Below are 17,411 nucleotides of genomic sequence, written 5' to 3' on the forward strand. Positions count from 1 at the left end.
TTCCCCCGTTGGATTATTAGGCTGAACATTTTGACAGTGATTTTGGATCTAATTTAAGTGCTTCTCTAGAATTGTAGGGCTTGTGCAATCAGCAAAATTTCAGGAGGACCTCACTATCTATAGAGAAATTTTTTAAATTTTTATTTATTTTTCAATAAATCATTTTATTTATTTCTTTAAATATTTCCCAATTACATATAAAAAAATTTTAGGACTCCCTTTTAAAAATTTTGACTTCCAAATTTTCTCCCTCTCTTGCTGCTTATCCCCCCTTCTTGAAAAGGCAAGCATTTTTATTTCAGTTATACATGTGATGTCATGCAAACTCTGTTTCCATGTTAGCCATGTTGCAAAAGAAAACACAAACTAAATAAAACAATAAAAAAAAGTATGCTTCCATCTGCACTCAGAGTTCATTAGTTCTCTCTCCAGCATTTTCATCATGGGTCCTTTGGATCATTGTCTTGATCCGAGTAGTTAAGTCTTTCCCAGTTGATCATCCTTACAATGTGGTTGTTACTGTGTACAACGTTCTCCTGGTTTTGCTCATTTTCACTTTTCTTGAGTTCATATAAATCTTCCCAGGTTTTTCTGAAACAGTCCTCATATTTCTTATAATACTGTAGCATTCCATCACAATCTCATATACCACAACAGGGTGTCTGAAATTTCAGGCTTTCAGGTAGTCCAGTAATTCTTAAATTATCTCTCCTTGATTTATTTTCCAGGTCAGTTTTTCCAATGAGATATTTCACATTTTCTTCTATTTTTTCATTCTTTTGACTTCAGAGTCATTAGCTTCCACTTGCCCAATTCTGATTTTTAAGGAAGTATTGTCTTCAGTGAACTTTTGTACCTTTTCTTCCATTTGACTTAACCTGTTTTTTAAGTTCTTTTTTTCAGTGAATTTTTGTGCCTCTTTTACAATTAGACCAATTCTCTTTCTTAAGGTGTTATTTTCTTCAGCACTTTTTTGTGCCTCTTTTACAAAGCTGTTAATTCTCTTTTCATAATTTTCTTGCATCACTCATTTCTTTTCCCAGTTTTTCCTCCATCACGTTATTTTCTTTAAGTCTTGCAGGAATTCTTGTTGGTCCAATTAGCAGTTTTCTTGAAAGCTTTATTTGTAGCTGTTTTCACATCGTTTGTTCTTCTGAGTTTATGTCTTGATCTTCCCAGCCGCTGTAGTAACTACATTTTTTTATTTGCTTATTTTTTCAGCCTATTAAGTTGGACCCTGCTCACCTAGAGGTGGGGAGGCACTGTTCCAAGCTTCTGTCTTTTTCATGCTATGGTTTTCAGAGCTAGTTCTGGGGGTCTGCAAGTTTTGTTGCTTCCAAGGTGGTATGATCCTTGGAGAGGTATGGCCCCCGTTCTTCTCGTCTACTCTCTGATCTTTACCCAGGAAGGGCCCCTTGTTCCCTGTAGCCACAAATGCTAGTGCTGTCTTTGCCTTGGAACTGCAACCAGGGCTCCTGCTCTCTTGTAACCGACCCTCTCTGCCCAGGAACTACATATAGGCAGTAGAGTTGCCAGTGAGTGACAGCTATACCCAGTGCCAGCAAAGAGTCCCCTGTAATCTCTCTCTGACCAGTTATCTGACCCCTTAAGAATCTCTGAGTAGGGAGCTCATGAAGATGCTCCTGCTGCATCAGCCATTGTTTCTGCAGCTGTTGCCATGGCAGCATATGTGAGCTCCAGACAAGCCTTCACTCTGGTGTCACAAACTTCTGCTGACCTAAGTTTTCTTAGACCAGAAAAAATGTCTCATCTTAATCTTTTGTTGACTCTGCTGTTCCAAAATTTTATTTGAGGCATTATTTTAAAGTTGTTTGGAAGATAATGTTGAGAGTTGGACTGAGTTGCCTCTAATCTACCATCTTGGCTCTGCCCCCTGCCTTCTGTTTTTTTCTAAGACTCATGTTACCAGGGCACTACACACTGACTCAGGATAACAGAAAGAGCTGAGAAAAGGCCATGGGAGAGAGAGTTCTTTCCTGAAATTCCTCCCTACATGGCTGTCCTTTGTTCCCTCTATGCTCTGTACCTCTCTTTCTTTTTTCTCTGTCTTGCATTCTGTCCCATCTCCTATCTCCAGCAATTCTCAAGTATCTGATAGTGGTCACTTTTCCCTCTTAGTTTTTCTTCCTTTTGTCCTTTTCATATTTGTTGGCCAGGGGTGGGAAGGTTATAGTAAATAAAATCAAGTTTGCTAGAAAAAATTCATAGATAAGATAATTAAAATAATTTTTAATTACAGGAAAGACTTAAAATTTGTCAGTGACGTTGAGAAGGAAATGAAAGCCCTTGTGGAAGCTGTAAATAAGGTTGGTAGCAAAGATCTGAACCAATGCCAAAAACTCAGCTTGTAACACAAAAAATAAATTTCACCTGCATTGGAGTTGGTGGAACAATCTTGGAAAAAAAGTGGGAATAGGGAAAGATTCATTTGTAGACAACCCTGGCAGGGACAAAGATGTCATTTGCATTGCCAGTGAGCACAGATGATTGTGACATTCAATCATCAAGCATTTATTAGGTTTCTGCTGTGTGCCAGGCACTGTGCTAAGCCCTAGGGATACAAATACAAAGAATGGAACAAGGCCTGCTCCCCAGGAGTTTATAGAAGCAGCTAAAGTGTGATCTGAGAGCTGTAGTTAAAAAAATTATAATAGCGGACCTGTGAATCAGAAGGCAAAACACAGTTTTGTACATGTAGTATTTAACTCCTAATTTTAAAATTAGTCATGTAATTTAGATTTCTTGGCGAAATCTAGGTAATTGACTGAAATCTAAGTCAAAGGTGTTATTTGTATTAGGAGTTATACTAAGAGTTTTCTAATTTCTGAGTGACTTAAATTATCTTGTCTCTCTTCCCTCTCTAATCCAGGGAAAAAATATTAAGAAAAGTCACTGCTACCCTCCTATGAACAGAGACCATCGAAAACTCATCTATGAGTTGGCCCAAATTTATGGTATTGACAGCGTGAGTTATGACAGTGAACCAAAGCGCAACGTTGTCATCACTGCAGTGAGGTGAGTTGTAGAGGAGCCTTCTCTCAGAAGGAGATTTGCTTCTTCATTGGAGCCTTACTGTATGAAAGCTCTCCATTCTGAATCAAAAAGGTAGAGGTTTTACTTCACGTAGTGGAGCTGAGTTATCGCACATACAAATTATTGTCTGGAAACCGCACAGTCTGCTTTTATCAGATGTTTCTCCAGTGTCAGATGGGCTTTCCTGTCGCCTGACAGAGAGTGGAAGCCTACATGCAAACACAGAGAATGCAGAAGGGCTACTCCCACCTGGAAGCCACTCCAGGGGACCTGTCCACCACATCTGCCAGTCTTTTCATTTAAATATGTCTTGGTCAGAAAGCATTTATTAAGTGCCTGTTGTATGCCTGAACCAGAGCTAGAAGCCAGGAATACATCTACAAAAATGAAATAATTGCTGTTCATAAGGAACTTATGAGGGAGAGAGACGAGTGTGTCCATAAGTTAATATAGATGAATACGAGGTAATTGAAATAGGGCACTGCTACATGGGGAGATCAGCAAGTGCTTCATGTAGATAGTAGTGCGTGAGCTTCGTCTTGAAGGAAAGGAGAAGTTCAGAGAGCGGGGGTGAGGAAGAAAGGCAGAGGCCTGGAGGCAAGACAGGGAATAAATAGCGCGTGGGAGAAGAGCGAGGAGGGCAGTGATGCCAGAAAGATAGATTAGGACCCAGTTATGACAGAAAAAGAAAAGGAGTTTTATTATATTCCAAAGGTAATAGGGAACTCCTGGAGTATATGGATTAGGGGAGTGCCCTGGTCAGATCGCCTAAGGAAAATTGCTTTGGCAGCATTAGGAGGCAAAGGCAGGAGTAGTGAAAGTTGTGAGGCAGGTATAGGAAACTTGTATAAAAGAACAGAGTTTGATGCTCTCCCAGGAAGGTCTTGTCTTGTATAAGACACGCAATTACTGCACAGCCAGGCTCTCTTAGGTAGATTATAGTCCTAAAAGCAGCAGTTAGTCTTCCATTCCAAGCTTTCCCAAAAGGACCCTGTCCTCCTAATAGCCATGTTTCCTTAAAGCCTACATGTCTTATTAAGTTATAGCCTAGATGCAAGTAGTTGTATATTATTCTTCCATAAGGAGAACTTGGGGCAGCTGGGTTGCACAGTGGATAGAGCATTGGGCCTGGAGTCAGGAAGATTCATCTTCCTAAGTTCAAATCTGGCCTCAGATACTAGCTGTGTGACCCTGGGCAAGTCACTTAACCCTGTTTGCCTCAGTTTCCTCATCTGTAAAATGAGCTGGAGAAGGAAATAGCAAACTACTCTGGTATCTTTACCAAGAAAACCCCAAATGGGGTCATGAAGAGATGGACATGACTGAAAATGTCTGAACAACAACACAGGAAAACTTACCACTCAGAGACTCATAGGTTGTTCCTGACTTGAAAGTATCTGGTCCTTTTTCTGTGCCTGATAGAAATGCCTTTTCTGTGGAGAGGCTGTTGTTTGGTGCTATACAAAGATATGTAGCATGCACTTAATAATTGTTCCTTAGTCATAAGTCTCTCAAAAAGTCAGAATGAGCACAGAACAGTTTTTGCTCACCCTTAACCTTAAAACCATAGCTTTAATATACATATCTGATACTCGGACAAAAACATTAATGGCAACAGTTCCTCACTCCCTAATAATCTTTGATTGGATACAACATTAAAATCTTGCTAAATGCATATCCCAGAATTGAAACTCAGGATCTTCCCTCCTAGGTCACCTTTTTACCCCAGACAATCCAACTTTATCATATACCTATAAATAGCTTGCTCTTGTGGGGTTTTTTAGCAGCCTATCTTCCTGCCATCAGGAGGTCAGAATGGCCTTTGCAGATATCATCTCATCTATCCTACCTTCCACATCCAAAACAAATTCTCTTAGAGACTTCTTTTCCTGAATTACTTTTTCCTTTGATATCTTAGAATTCATTCCAGGCCATTTCAAGTTGTTAGCAGAACCATAGTCCAGTGTTCCCTTCCTGCTCCAGCTCTCATGGAAATTGGTCAGAGAACCAGAAGAGAACCAAAGCCTACCAAAGGGGAAACTGAGGTAGTGGCTGGAAAACCAAACAGGGGCAGGGAATGCCTGGACTCTGAAATTAAAGTGGCAATCTTAGGTGATTGGAGTGAAAGCAATGGTTACGTATACTAGTCAGGCAGGGTACACTTATTCAGGATCTAGTTTGAGCTAGGCACTGGGGATACAAAGACAGAAATGCTTATGAGAAACTTACACTCTATCAGGAAATATTTACACATGTGTACACATGTGTATATGCATGCATGCATAAATTTTAAAACCAGACCCATGATTTCATCAGTAGGGAGTCTATTGTGAAGAACTTCCTCTACCAGTAGTGATTGGCACCTCTCTAATTTATAGCCTTTTTGTGGCAATGGGACACTGGAAGTTTGAGTGATTTGTCCAAGGTCTTACAAGCTAATTTGCGTCATTGGTGGAACTCAATCTGAGGTCTTCTTAATTTGTGTAGCAAATGAACACACACACACACACACACAGAGCAAACAAAGTAATTTCTGAGAGGATCATGAAATGCCTCATTTAGGAAACAGGTGATGCTGAGGGGGATATTGACATATTTTCTATCTCAGAATATGTACTTTTTTTTTTAGTTTTCAGCATTCACTTCTATAAGGTTTTGAGTTTAAAATTTTCTCCCCCTGCCTCCCCAAGATGGTGTGCAGTCTGATACAGGTTTACATATATATTCATATTAACCATTTTCACATTAGTCATATTGTAAAGAATTAGAACCAAGGGGGAAAACTACGGGAAAGAAGAAACAAACAAAAAAAAGTGAACAAATAGTATGCTGTGATCTATATTTCAGACCAACGCTCATTTGCTCATGTTGACACTCTGGGCTTTTTGCCACAGTAGGACTCTATTACCAGACAGGGCAGCTTCATCCCAATCACTGGGGTTTTCTCAGCTGCTGAAGGTATTAGATGGGTGCCCTCTCTGAGGCCTCCACATGCTCTGGCAAGCTGGTCACACACCCCCGACCTCCACCCTAGACCGCAATCCAGATCCAAGAAGGTTAAATCACAAGCAATTACCTCTCAGACTGGTGGCTTGGTACCCCTACAGTCTGTAAGCCAGTAGTTGAAGCTACCTTGTGGCAGTGGCTGCACGGGTGCTGTACCTCAGCTGCTTCTCTCCCCGGGGACAAAGGCCGACCCCACTCCCAAACTACTGGATCCCAAAAGCCACACTGCACTGACCTCTCACTTTGTCCTTGGCATCTATGTGTTGATAATTCTGGAAACTGCCACAGCTGCTGGTGATCTGAAGTCCCTCCAGCCGACTGCTAGTCAGGCTGCCCTGAGGCTAAAACCTCTGGCTTGCCCCAGGGCTTCCACAGGGCTGGGCTCAGCTCTCGGAGCGCTTTGCTGGCCGTTTCCTGCCAGCCTGCTGGGCTGTCCTCAGCAGGTTAGCTTCTCTGTCATTTTGTGGCTTCTGTAACTCCAAAGTTTCTTCAGAGTCACCTTTTACATGAATTGCAGGAGGTGGAAAAGAATGTATACTTCTTGAGGGCAGAAACAGTCCTCGTATAGTAAGTACTAAATAAATGTTTGCTGACTAAGTCAATATTTAACGTTTTGTGTTTTCTTTTATTAGGGGGAAGTCTCTTTGCCCACCTACAACTCTCACAGATATACTGGAGAGGGAAATGCAGTCACGACCTCCACCACCAATTCCTCATCACAAACAACAAACAGATAAGTAAGAATTCTTTACTTGTGCCTAATAGAAGTAGAGAATTATCCAAGGCCCTCTAAAGATACACCTCAATCTTGAATTCTGATTACTTATGTGTTTTCTTTCCTACTATGCCTGCAGCACAAAGTTTCTGTCAGAGAACCACAGAATGCCAAGGCTACAAAAGACCTTGAATATATTCTGACCTTGTTTGTATAGATCAGGAAACAGGTCCAGAGAGGTAAAGAGAAAAGCAAGATAACATCAGAGCCAGAATGCAGGTCTGCTTTGTTATGATGCTGGTATGTTATAAATGTTTCCAAAAGAAACCTTCAGCCTTTGTCCGCCTCTCTGAGAGACCTACTAAGTGTGCTAGGGACTTTCCTCTTGATCTCTGGCAGTGGAGTCTCTGAGCTCCAGTTTTCCCTTGCTCTCCCTATAGCTAGCTCCCTGATAATATCCTTTACATCTCCTGAGAAATTTGGTAACATAATCCCTTCTCCCCCCAACGTTGTCCTTTAGGTGACCTCAGAGATTGGTATTGATCATTTCTTCCCTTTTTTCTCAGTAACATGTTTTTGAAGGGGTATCCTCCCCTCTTTCAAAGGCCTCCTAACTATGAATCATGTGCCGTCCAGCCCAGCCTTCCTCATCCTTTCTTTAGTGCAGCGTCTGCTTCATCTTGCGGGATGGCAGGGACTGTGAGGTTCGATTTCATATGTTATGGTTGTTCTGTCATAATTTATTAATAGATGTTTTGACAGTCTTTTCCATTTTTTCATTTTAGCCTTTTATTTTTAGACGCCTTAATGATTTCAGATTTTATCATTTAATTGGGCCCCTAAATAAGCCTTCTGTACATCGTTTTCCCTCTGCTGCTTTTCACTGTTTTTTGAGGCATTGCTGCTTATGATCTTCCACTTCTTCTGTAAGATTTTACAGACCAGTTTATATTTTGAACTGATGTAGTCCCTAGCTACCATATCTTCTCCATTTGGCAAGGATGTCAAGTTTTTCTCGACTAAAATTGGAGTCTCTTTTTGGCCTCTCATAGTTAGCAACTGATACATGTTGATTAGTCCATTTCCCATTTTTCATTGTCGCATTTTTAAGTAGGTCAGGTTTAAGTTGCCTCATTTTTATGCTGCATTTCATTTTTCTTCTAATTTTAGATGATTCTGATCTTTTTCTAAGTCTTTACTTTGTAAAGAGCAGATCCAGAAATGACTCCATGTAGAATTTTCCTGTCATTACAGAATTAGTTTCATTTTTTGTGTGATTAATTTGATAACTTGGTCTTTCTGGTACCTTTCTGGTACACTTCTTGAAAAGAATATTTATACTTCTATATGTTCTACAAATATGTCGTTTTTGTCATTTTTAAGTCTTGAACTATGTTTTGCAAGATTGTTTTGTCTTCCCCTGTGCCTGCTTTTTGCACTTAAGCTGCTGAGTAATTAGGCATCTGATGGCTTGGTAGATAGAATCGGTAAGACCTGAATTCAGCGGAGGCCTCAGACACTTAAAAGCCATGTAACCCTGGGCAAGACATTTAACCTTCATCTGCCACATTTTTCTCATCTGTAAAATGGGGATAATAGCACCTACCTCCCAGGAATGTTGTGAGGATAAGATGATGTAATATTTGTAAAGTGCTTTGCAGATTTTAAAGCATTTTATAAGTGTTAGCCAATATTGTCATTGTTGTGAAAGTACACATTGATATAATGAAAGACCTTCTTGAATTCCTGCTTTTTCTCTTCCACTTTATTCTCAGCAATTGATGTTGGCATAAAAGTTTCAGTTATTTTTTTTTTGGGGGGGGGCAAGTGTTTATCATGAACTCTGCAATATGAGATAACCAAGGATCTTGCTAAATGATACTACTTGTTGCCTTTGGATCAGAATAAAACTAACTCCATCAGCTCCTTTATTTATCTTTCTAAGGGGAACGGTGTCAGCCACCCTTCTATTTAGCTGTAATACATTTGTTTAAACAATTAAAAAAAACCCTGTTAGACAAAACTTTGGAGATATGGTCATTATTTTTTGCATTACAAAAAATAAAATATGAAATAATTATCCTTTTTTTTTAAAGTGCAGTCATTTGAAATATTGGGGAAGTTTTTTGTTCTTACTCAGCAATTTAAGGCACATTGCATGCTGAAACATTGATATTTTATATCCTTCATTTACATTGAATTTAATTTTTATTAAATTTTTTTAAAATAAAGTACTACATAAAATTTCTGTGGAAGGGGGAGCATGGTGTATGTAATAGATCGAGCTGTTGGACTTGGAATCCAAAGATCTTGGTTTGAGTCTGGTTGGCTATTTAAGAGCCTTATGACTATCTTTTTTTCCCTTGTGACTTTAGGTAAGTAAGTTAGCCTTTGAAACTTAATTTCCTTATAGATAGAAAATACTACTTGCCCTTGCCAATTTGGCAATGTGGGTATCATTAAATGAGAAAATGACTTTGAAAGAGCTGCATTATATTAACATTGTTACTATCAATACCTTAGTCACATAATGTGGCTGTAAACTGATTGGGCTGTTCTCCTCACTCGTACATTAATTCTTCCTTTATAGTCACACATTGTATATATTAAATTGTGTAATGGTTCTGACATATTGAAACCATTTTACAAAGTTTAGCAAATGGTAAATTAATCCACTTCCACAAAATATACAACTCCTCCAAAGCATTATTTTCCCCCAAAACTTAATTCTCAATATATAATTGTTTTATTTCAGGAATCCTGGTAGCAGTGGACTGCAGAAAGTAGCAAAGGAACCAGTGATTGACTACTTTGATGTTCAAGATTGAGAAAAATGATGTGCCAGCCAGAAGTCTAGAAGTCAAATTTAGATGTAGTGAAAAGACGGATTCATTTACCAACTGACATAATCATCATGCAAGTTTTTAACTCCCATGTAATCAGTGTTTAGCACACTGTTTTGTACTGCTAAGTCCAGAGCATGAGTGTGCTCAGAAATTTGTTGACTATAATCCCTGCCTGTACAGAGAGTTTCAGTGTAATTCAAACTCTGCTTGTAGATTTACTGAGCACCTCATGATCCTCCTCTCCACTCCCCCTTTTGTTTTAGCGACTTGCTGTACAGTTACAATGCTAATTAGAAAAGGGAAGGGAAAGTGTTGGTTTGGATTTTTTTAAAGAAACCAGAACTGCCGTTTGATTTTATTATCTGTTGCATTATTGTAATTTTAATGGAATTGGAATATTAATTACTTGTGTTGAAAATGAGATTACAGTTTTCACTGAAACATTGACTTTGCAAATTGTATTCAGCACTCATTCGAGTTTTCTTTGTGCTTATTCATCGGGAAGTAATTATCACTAGTTTATGCATCTAGCTCAATAAGTTATCGATTTCTAGTAATCTTTAGAAAAAAGCAGGTAGATTCTCTAGTCTACAGAGTAAGACATTCTTCTTTATCTGATATCAGATGTGCTATGGGGTAAGGGTAGGGTGGGGAAGGTGAATTCTTCATCTAAAAGGTTTTCAAATTTACTGAAGAATTTGACAAACCTACAGCTGATGCACCTGACACATTTAATATAATTACATAAATTTTGGTCAGAGAAAGCATCAGATTTCTAGAATTTACTTTTCTGTGATCCACACAGAATCTAATTAATTGTATCAGCCACAAACATTTCTTAAATGCCTATGTTCAAGGCACTGTGCTACATACCCTGAGGGTGCCGAGACAAACAAAACAGCCCACACTAAAGCAGACTAGGGCTACCAAAGAGCTGCACAGTTGGGGTGGGAACCACCTGGTGAACTTTTCACCCAGTCAGTTCAAGTGTCCCAGAAAATACAAGTTAGTTGGGTACCAAAGGATTCTTTATTTTGCTGAGCAGTTTAGGGGTATTACTTATTTATCATATTGATTAGCATCAGGCAGATCTTTTTAATTATTTATAATTATCATTCTTTTCACCAGAAACAACTCGTCTGATTTCTTTAGTCCGTCTCCCATGGCTAAATGGAGCCTTTGGAAAAGGTTCTTTACTGTTTAGGCCTAGGCTTAAATTACACAGACTCTGTAGCTTCATCTTCACCACTTCCAAGGTCCCGCTGGTTCTGGCCCCATAAGTTTCCTCCTGTTTGGAGCCCAGATTCTTGTTAAAAACCACATTGCCTTCCTTTCCCAAATACAAATATGGAACCTTTTTATAGCAATAAAAGGGCAAGGAATCAGTGGAAGCAAAGAGATTGAAAAAGAGAATGATGATGGAAGAAAGGGCTGCACCCCAAGGGAGAGAGAAAACAAAGATGAGGAAACTGAATTGTGGAGGCAGAGAGTCGTGGGAGCTCACAACTAATTCCTGTAGTTTTATATAAGGGAAGTAAGTTGACATACAGGCTCAGGACTGTAGGCAAGTCGTTTAAATCTTCAGTGTTTCAGACAACTTTGTAGACGGGTTGCTGGTCTGCACCAGTGAGTTTACACACACCATAGCAATGAAATCACAGGGATGGACCTTTCTCCATCCCTCCACCTCACCAGTGGAGTGATTGGTAGCAGTGAGGAGTGATGGCTCTGGGTTTTGCACCCAGTTTGGAACAGAAGACCCAAGTTCAAATACTGGTTCTGTCACTTCTGTGACCTTTTTTTTGTTGTGGTTTGGTTGTATCTGATTCTTTGTGACCCCATTTGGGGTTTGCTTGGCAAAGATATTGGAGTGATTTGCCATTTCCTTCTCCAGATCATTTTATAGATGAGGAAACTGAGATAAACAGGAACCTGGCCACTCACACAGCTGCTAAATGTCAGGTCAGATTTGAATTTGGGTCTTCCTGACTCCAGACCCAGCACTCTATCCACTAAGCCACCTAGCTGTCCCCTCCATAGGCCTAATTTCCTCATTTCTTAAATGAGTGAGCTGAACTGAATAACTCTCAAATCACTTCCAATTCAAAAGCTATTACCCAATGAGAGGCGCTAGGAAAGACTGAACAGATACAGGGGAAATGAGATCCACCAAAGGGGAGTCAGGAAGGCCACTGGGAGATCCAAGCATTATTCTAACATGATTACGGAGGCCTGTGGTGAGCCCAGAAATACACACAGAAAGTATGAAAAAGAAGGTGACAGTCAAAGCCTGCTTTAGGCTCTTTCTCCATAGGTCTACTGTGGCTATGAGATTTGTTAAATGGCTAGAGAACCCAATCTAGGCATCCCATTTCTTTCTTTTCTCAGGGGTCTTGCAATAAGATACCACCTCTTTTGCTGCCTCTGGTTGCTTCTGACCAGGGTTTTGTACCCTGGCCCATTGGAAAGTCTTCCAGCTTCTCACAGACTATTTATCCAAGGAAGCCAGCTATTGTGGGGGACAGCCGTGTCTAGATGATGAGTGAGCAGACTAGAGAGGATCAGGAAATGCTGCCTGCACAACCAATGGGAGAGGAGTCAGCAACTTGAAGGCAAGGGAGGAAATAATCCCAAGCAACTTCTGGTAGGGAAGAAGAGGAAGAAAATCCTTTTGGGAATAGGCAGCGGAGAGGTAAGAGGTTAGCCAAAGGAGTCCTGGTTCTGGGGTCACTGTTCTTTGTATGCATTTCCCTAGTGTGGGAATGCTTTCAAATTTTTTTTTTAAGCAATCGGGGTTAAGTAACTTGCTCAAGGTTACACGGCCAGTTATTTTGTGTGTGGTGCTGAGTATCTGAGGCCAGAACCCATCCCGGGTCTCCCAGTGCTGGGGCCGGCACTCTTACTCACTGCTTCACCTGGCCGCCCCTAATGCTTTCAAATTTTAGAGGGGCAGGAGAACCAAGGAATTCTACAAGTTCCATGCTCTGTGGAATATATACTGCCAGACTTTATGCTTTGCTTTAAGGGAAACCCCACAAGTCTTACTGCTGACATCTAGTATTTGCTGACACTTGGAGAACCAGGAGCTAGATGCATGGAGTAGGAAGTAGAGGGGGAGGGGAAGGAGGCCCCCTTCTGGAAGGTGCTGCTGCCCCTGCGGTGGTGATAGTGATAGGCTTCTGGGACCTCTTCCCATAACTGACCCAAGTTATACCTTAGAGTTAGATAGCATTATACCGGGACTGGCTGCAGTAAATATACCTAAACAGATGGGCAGTGAAAATTCAAGAACTTCTGGGGGAATCACCAAAGGTTATCCGGGCCAATGCCTTCATTTTTACAGATGAGGAAAGTTAATGACTTGTCCTGGTCACACAGCTAGTGACTCTCGAGGCAGGATTTGACCTCAAATCTCTGGGACTCCAAGCAAGTGCTCAATCCACTTAGCTACATACCTGCTTCAAAAATGAAACATCAGGTGTAGGGTTTGACTTCCTGCCTCTTTCTGACTCCCAGGCCAGCACCCTAGCCATGGTACCACCCAGCTGCCTCAAAGAGTTAAGGACCATGAAAACCTCTACCCAGTGCAGCGAATCTATAATACCATGATTTCTGAATCTTAGGAGTTATTCCTGGAAAGACCAGGGTTACTGAGAGGTTAGGTTGCTTGCCCAAGATTACCTCATAGGTGTCTCAGAGGCTGCATTTGAACCCAATTCTTCCAAAGCTTTTCTGCTTTCTACCATATCCTACTGCTCAAGGAGACAACTTAGTTCAGTGTCTGTTTGATTCAAGTCCCTAGACATTTTGCTAATTTGGAAATTGAGTAGTGCTTCAGAGTAGAGATCATGGCTTAACATGGCTGTAGTTATTACTGTAAACATTCACTGTGTATCTGATCATCCGTTAATTAAAACCCTCCTCCCTTGACATTTGCACTTCCTTTGTCCTGCCTTTCTGCCTTCTTTGACTCCCCCAAACCTGGCTGCTCCCCAGTACTCGGTGTACTTGACCCTCTGCTCTCCATTCCCTTGGTGAATTTATTCTCAGTTCCAAACATCATCTCCACAGGAGACAATGTACATCTGACTGAGCTCTGGACCCGTATTTGCTCCTTCTACAGGAAAGCTTCATGTTTTGCTACCATTTTAATTTTAAAATGCCTCCAACAGAGCTTTATTTCCCCCTGGAAACCTAATTTTCCTGGTTCCATCAGTAAGTATCGGCATTCTCCCTGTCACTCAAAGTTCAGTACTTCAGTATGACAAACTTCCCTCTCTATGACCTAGACTCAGGCACCAAGTCCTGTCAGTTATTCCTCTGAAATGTTACTTCCTCCAAATCTTTACCGTCTAAAGCTAACTTCTCCCTGCTTCTTGCCCTTTTCCCATTCCATACATCTTCACTACTACCTAGTAGAATCTGGTTTCAGCCTCACTGCAGCACCACCTTGCTTGAAAATCTCCAGTGGGCCAGGTATGTGTGTGCCTATAGTCCCTGCTGCTAGGGAGGCTAAAGCTGGTAAATTTGGGAGTTCTGAGCTTCAGGAGAGCTAAAGCCAATCACATATTCTCACTAATCCTCGAGCAATATGGTGAGCCCTGGGGAGAGGAGGGCCCCCAGCGCTGCCTAAGGAGGGGCAAACTAGCCCAGGGAGGAAAAGTGGGGTAATCAGGCTTGGTATTGGGTCAGTAAGTGACCCTTGCTTGCATTTGCAGCCTGAGTGAGGTGGGAAGACTTTAAAAAAAAAAAAACCAAACTCCAGTGTCTCCCTGATCTTAACCTGTGAAGTCAAAGCTCAAGTCTAGAATTCAAATCTCTTCCCAATCTAGCCTTAACCAACCTTTCCAGCCTCATCTTTCAGTATAAACTATACTCATCCAAGCTTTTGTTCCTGTTCCCACTTGGAACGTCCATCTTTCTAAATCTTACTCACCCTTTAAGGTCTGGGTCATATCCTGTTCTTTCTTGGCCACTCCAGCTCACAATTCTTTACTTTTTCTGCAAATGGGTATTGTGCAAATCTAGCCTCATTCATTAACTTGCTCTGTCACTTGGACAAATCACTTAACCATTGACTGCCTCAGTTTCCTCATCTGTAAAAATGGGGATGGCGGCACCTTCCTCCCAAGGTTATTGTGAAGATAAAATAAAAAGCACTTTTCAAGCTCTAAAGCACAAGCACTACCTGTCATCATCATCATCATCATCATCATCATCACCATCATCATCATCACCATCATCATCATCATCACCATCATCATCATCACCATCATCATCACCATCTCCCCAAACTTGATTTTAAGTTCCTAGAGGAGGAATCCTGTCAGTGTGGTCTTTTGGATGCCCCCTTCCCCACTGTCCTCTGCACAGTGCTATGCACACACTAGCAATTAAAGAACTTGGAACTTTAAGAGACACCATAACATATCTGAAATGTAACAACAGCCACAATTACATGGGAAGTTGGGCCATTCTTATCAACTCGAATTTATTAAGCACCTGCGTTGGAGGTGCAGTTGGTGAAAGAAAACAAAGTTCACTCCTTGCCGTCCAAGAGCTTTCATGGGGGAGAGGGAGGATTCAACACCCAAACAGCTAAGTCCAGTGTTATATGAAGAAGGGAATCAATCACACAACAGATTGGCTGGCAAGCAGGTAAGACGGGAGCTGGCCCCTGAGCTCAGCAGCGACGAAGCTGAGGACTGTATCGGAGGATGGTGAGGGGCAGCGTATTCCAGGAACAGGGGCAGATTGTGCCAGGCCCAGAGCGCTGAGTTCAGGGAAGGGCCAGTGGGGCAGTCATGTGAGATGTCAGGAAAGGAGCCAGGTGCGCAGGGCTTTACGGGAGGAGCTGTGTCTGTCCCAGAACGGGCTCTCGACCTTTCTGGCACTGGCCCACCCCTTCTCAGAATAACGCTTTAAAGGAATAATCCTTGTTAAGGATCGTAACAATATAAAGTACACAGGATTGTAAAGGAAGCCGGTTGTATTGAAGTAGTTGTCAGAATAGTTTTTAAAACATCCAAGGAGCCCAAGCGCCTTCTGTGGGATGGCAAAAGGAAGCCAATGAGTCACTGAAACGTTTTTAAAGGCTCAAGGCGCCTCCGTGTTCTGGATGCACAAGCACATCCGATGGCACACAGAGGAGGCCAGTTACACTGAAGGCATTATGAACATCAGCAGGAGCGTTCCCGATGCCTTTAATAAAGCCTAGACTCCGAAGAGCTACACGGAAGCATGACCCTGACGTGGTTAGCGCAGCCGCCAGGTGGCGCGCGTGGACGGGAAGAGCTCAGCTCAAACTCCCCCTCTGACACGCCACAGCTGTGTGACCCTGGCCGAGTCATTAACCCGGCCAGCTGCTCCAGCATCTGCCAAGAAAACCCCAAAGGGGGTCACGAAGCGTCGGACACGTCTGAAAACAAATCCAAGGACTCAGTGTCTTTAAAAAGAAAACTAAAATGTTAAAAAGGAAACTAATTCTATTGAAGCATATTGTTGAATGCTTTTTAAAACGCTGAGATGCATTTTGAACTCGGGAGGCTCCTCACCTGGGGCGGCGGCGGACGCCCGGGAGCCCCTCCCTCGGGAGCTGCAGGCAGAGCTGCGCGCGCACCCGTCCTCCGCCCCCTCCGCACACACGTCACTGCCCCGAGCGGGAGGCCTTCGCCTTCTCATTGGCGCGGCGGCTGGCGGGGCACCTGCTCGTCCACCCGCCCGCCGGCCCCCTCCCCCCCCCCCCCCCCCCCCCCCCCCGGGGGGACAGCCCGGTCCCCGCCTCACCCCCTCCGCGCCCCCAGGCCCTATCCCCCCCCCCCCCTCGCCTTCCGGGGGGGGGGGGGGGGGGGGGGGGAGCCTGGAAGAGGGGGCTTCTGGGAATTGTGGTCACTGGGACGAGGGAGGTGGTGGAAGCTCTCCCGCCCAGGCGCCCCCGGGCACCTCCCTTCCAGCCCCCTCTCCTCCAATCAGCGCTCAGCGTCTGGAAGAACTACAACTCCCGGCAGGCCGCCGGCACCGCGTTTTGAAGTCTAGGCTCGGGGCGTTTGGGGAGGTTCCTTCTGCACCTTCCCTCCACGACTTCCCGGCGGGGAACGGAATCTGGGGGTCCAAGAGCCATGGAGGAGAAGGTGCTGCCCCCTTTGGGCAACACCAAACCGCACCTGGAGAAACTGACCCTCGGGATCACCCGTATCTTGGGTAGGGAAGGGGAGGGAGGCTGAGGAAGAGGAGGGGCGGGCGGAGCCGGGATTGATGGGGGAGGGTAAGAGGCTGGCGAAGATGCACCTGGCTAGTCACGTGGTAGTGTCTGTACCTGTAGGTGACCGAGGGAGGAGGAGGCGGGGCCGGGAGGGTCCTCTCTGCGGCTTTGGGGCCACGTGGGGTTCGGAGTTCGGCTGCGTTTTAGCGGGGCCCCGGGCGGACCCGTATGGGCACTGGGAGTGGGAGCCAAGGCGAGACCGTAGTCCCTTGCCCTGAGGTGGCGATGGAGAGTAGCCGGCCCACCGGGGCTTTGTCCCGGGACAGAGAGAGAGAGCCCCGAGCTCTGGGGCCGGGTCCTTCGCCAGGCAAGAGCCCGCGAACCGGCACGAAGCCCCAAGCCCTCCCTCCCCTGCCACTCTGTCCCGGGGTCACTGCCAGGCTGACGACTGGGGGGAGGGGCGGGGTTACTGATGTTAGCATTGCTAATGCTAATCCTAGCGGACATTTACAGTACATAGGGCTGTCAGTGCGCTGGGCACTGGGCGAAGAGCTTTACAGCCAATAGCAACTAACTAACGCTTATATAG

General features: G+C 43.4%; 2 protein-coding genes across 12 annotated transcripts in view; both read left to right on the forward strand.

Annotated features, from left to right (window-relative positions):
• The window catches only part of NFX1 (nuclear transcription factor, X-box binding 1), a 77,814-nt gene extending 67,732 nt beyond the window's left edge, over positions 1-10,082 (forward strand). The window contains exons 21-24 of the mRNA XM_069087930.1: positions 2,261-2,327; positions 2,891-3,036; positions 6,693-6,797; positions 9,531-10,082. Of these exons, the coding sequence (XP_068944031.1) occupies positions 2,261-2,327; positions 2,891-3,036; positions 6,693-6,797; positions 9,531-9,603 (391 nt within the window). The 3' untranslated portion in view covers positions 9,604-10,082. The remainder of the gene's footprint in view (positions 1-2,260; positions 2,328-2,890; positions 3,037-6,692; positions 6,798-9,530) is intronic.
• A 6,425-nt stretch (positions 10,083-16,507) lies between these two features.
• LOC138161120 (tubulin polyglutamylase complex subunit 2-like) overlaps positions 16,508-17,411 on the forward strand; it is a 35,886-nt gene continuing 34,982 nt past the window's right edge. For 2 of the 11 annotated variants that reach the window (XM_069087932.1, XM_069087933.1), the window contains exon 1: positions 16,520-16,821. In XM_069087932.1, coding sequence (XP_068944033.1) covers positions 16,740-16,821 — 82 coding nt within the window. In that variant the 5' untranslated portion in view covers positions 16,520-16,739. Of the gene's footprint in view, positions 16,822-17,411 lie in introns of all 11 variants that reach the window. The other 9 variants (XM_069087940.1, XM_069087941.1, XM_069087936.1 and 6 more) reach the window with 7 other exon arrangements.

This window comes from Petaurus breviceps, unplaced genomic scaffold (assembly GCF_028583685.1).
Source record: "Petaurus breviceps papuanus isolate PSGF00001 unplaced genomic scaffold, PetGlider_PUasm1.0 183, whole genome shotgun sequence".
Lineage (NCBI taxonomy): Eukaryota > Metazoa > Chordata > Mammalia > Diprotodontia > Petauridae > Petaurus > Petaurus breviceps.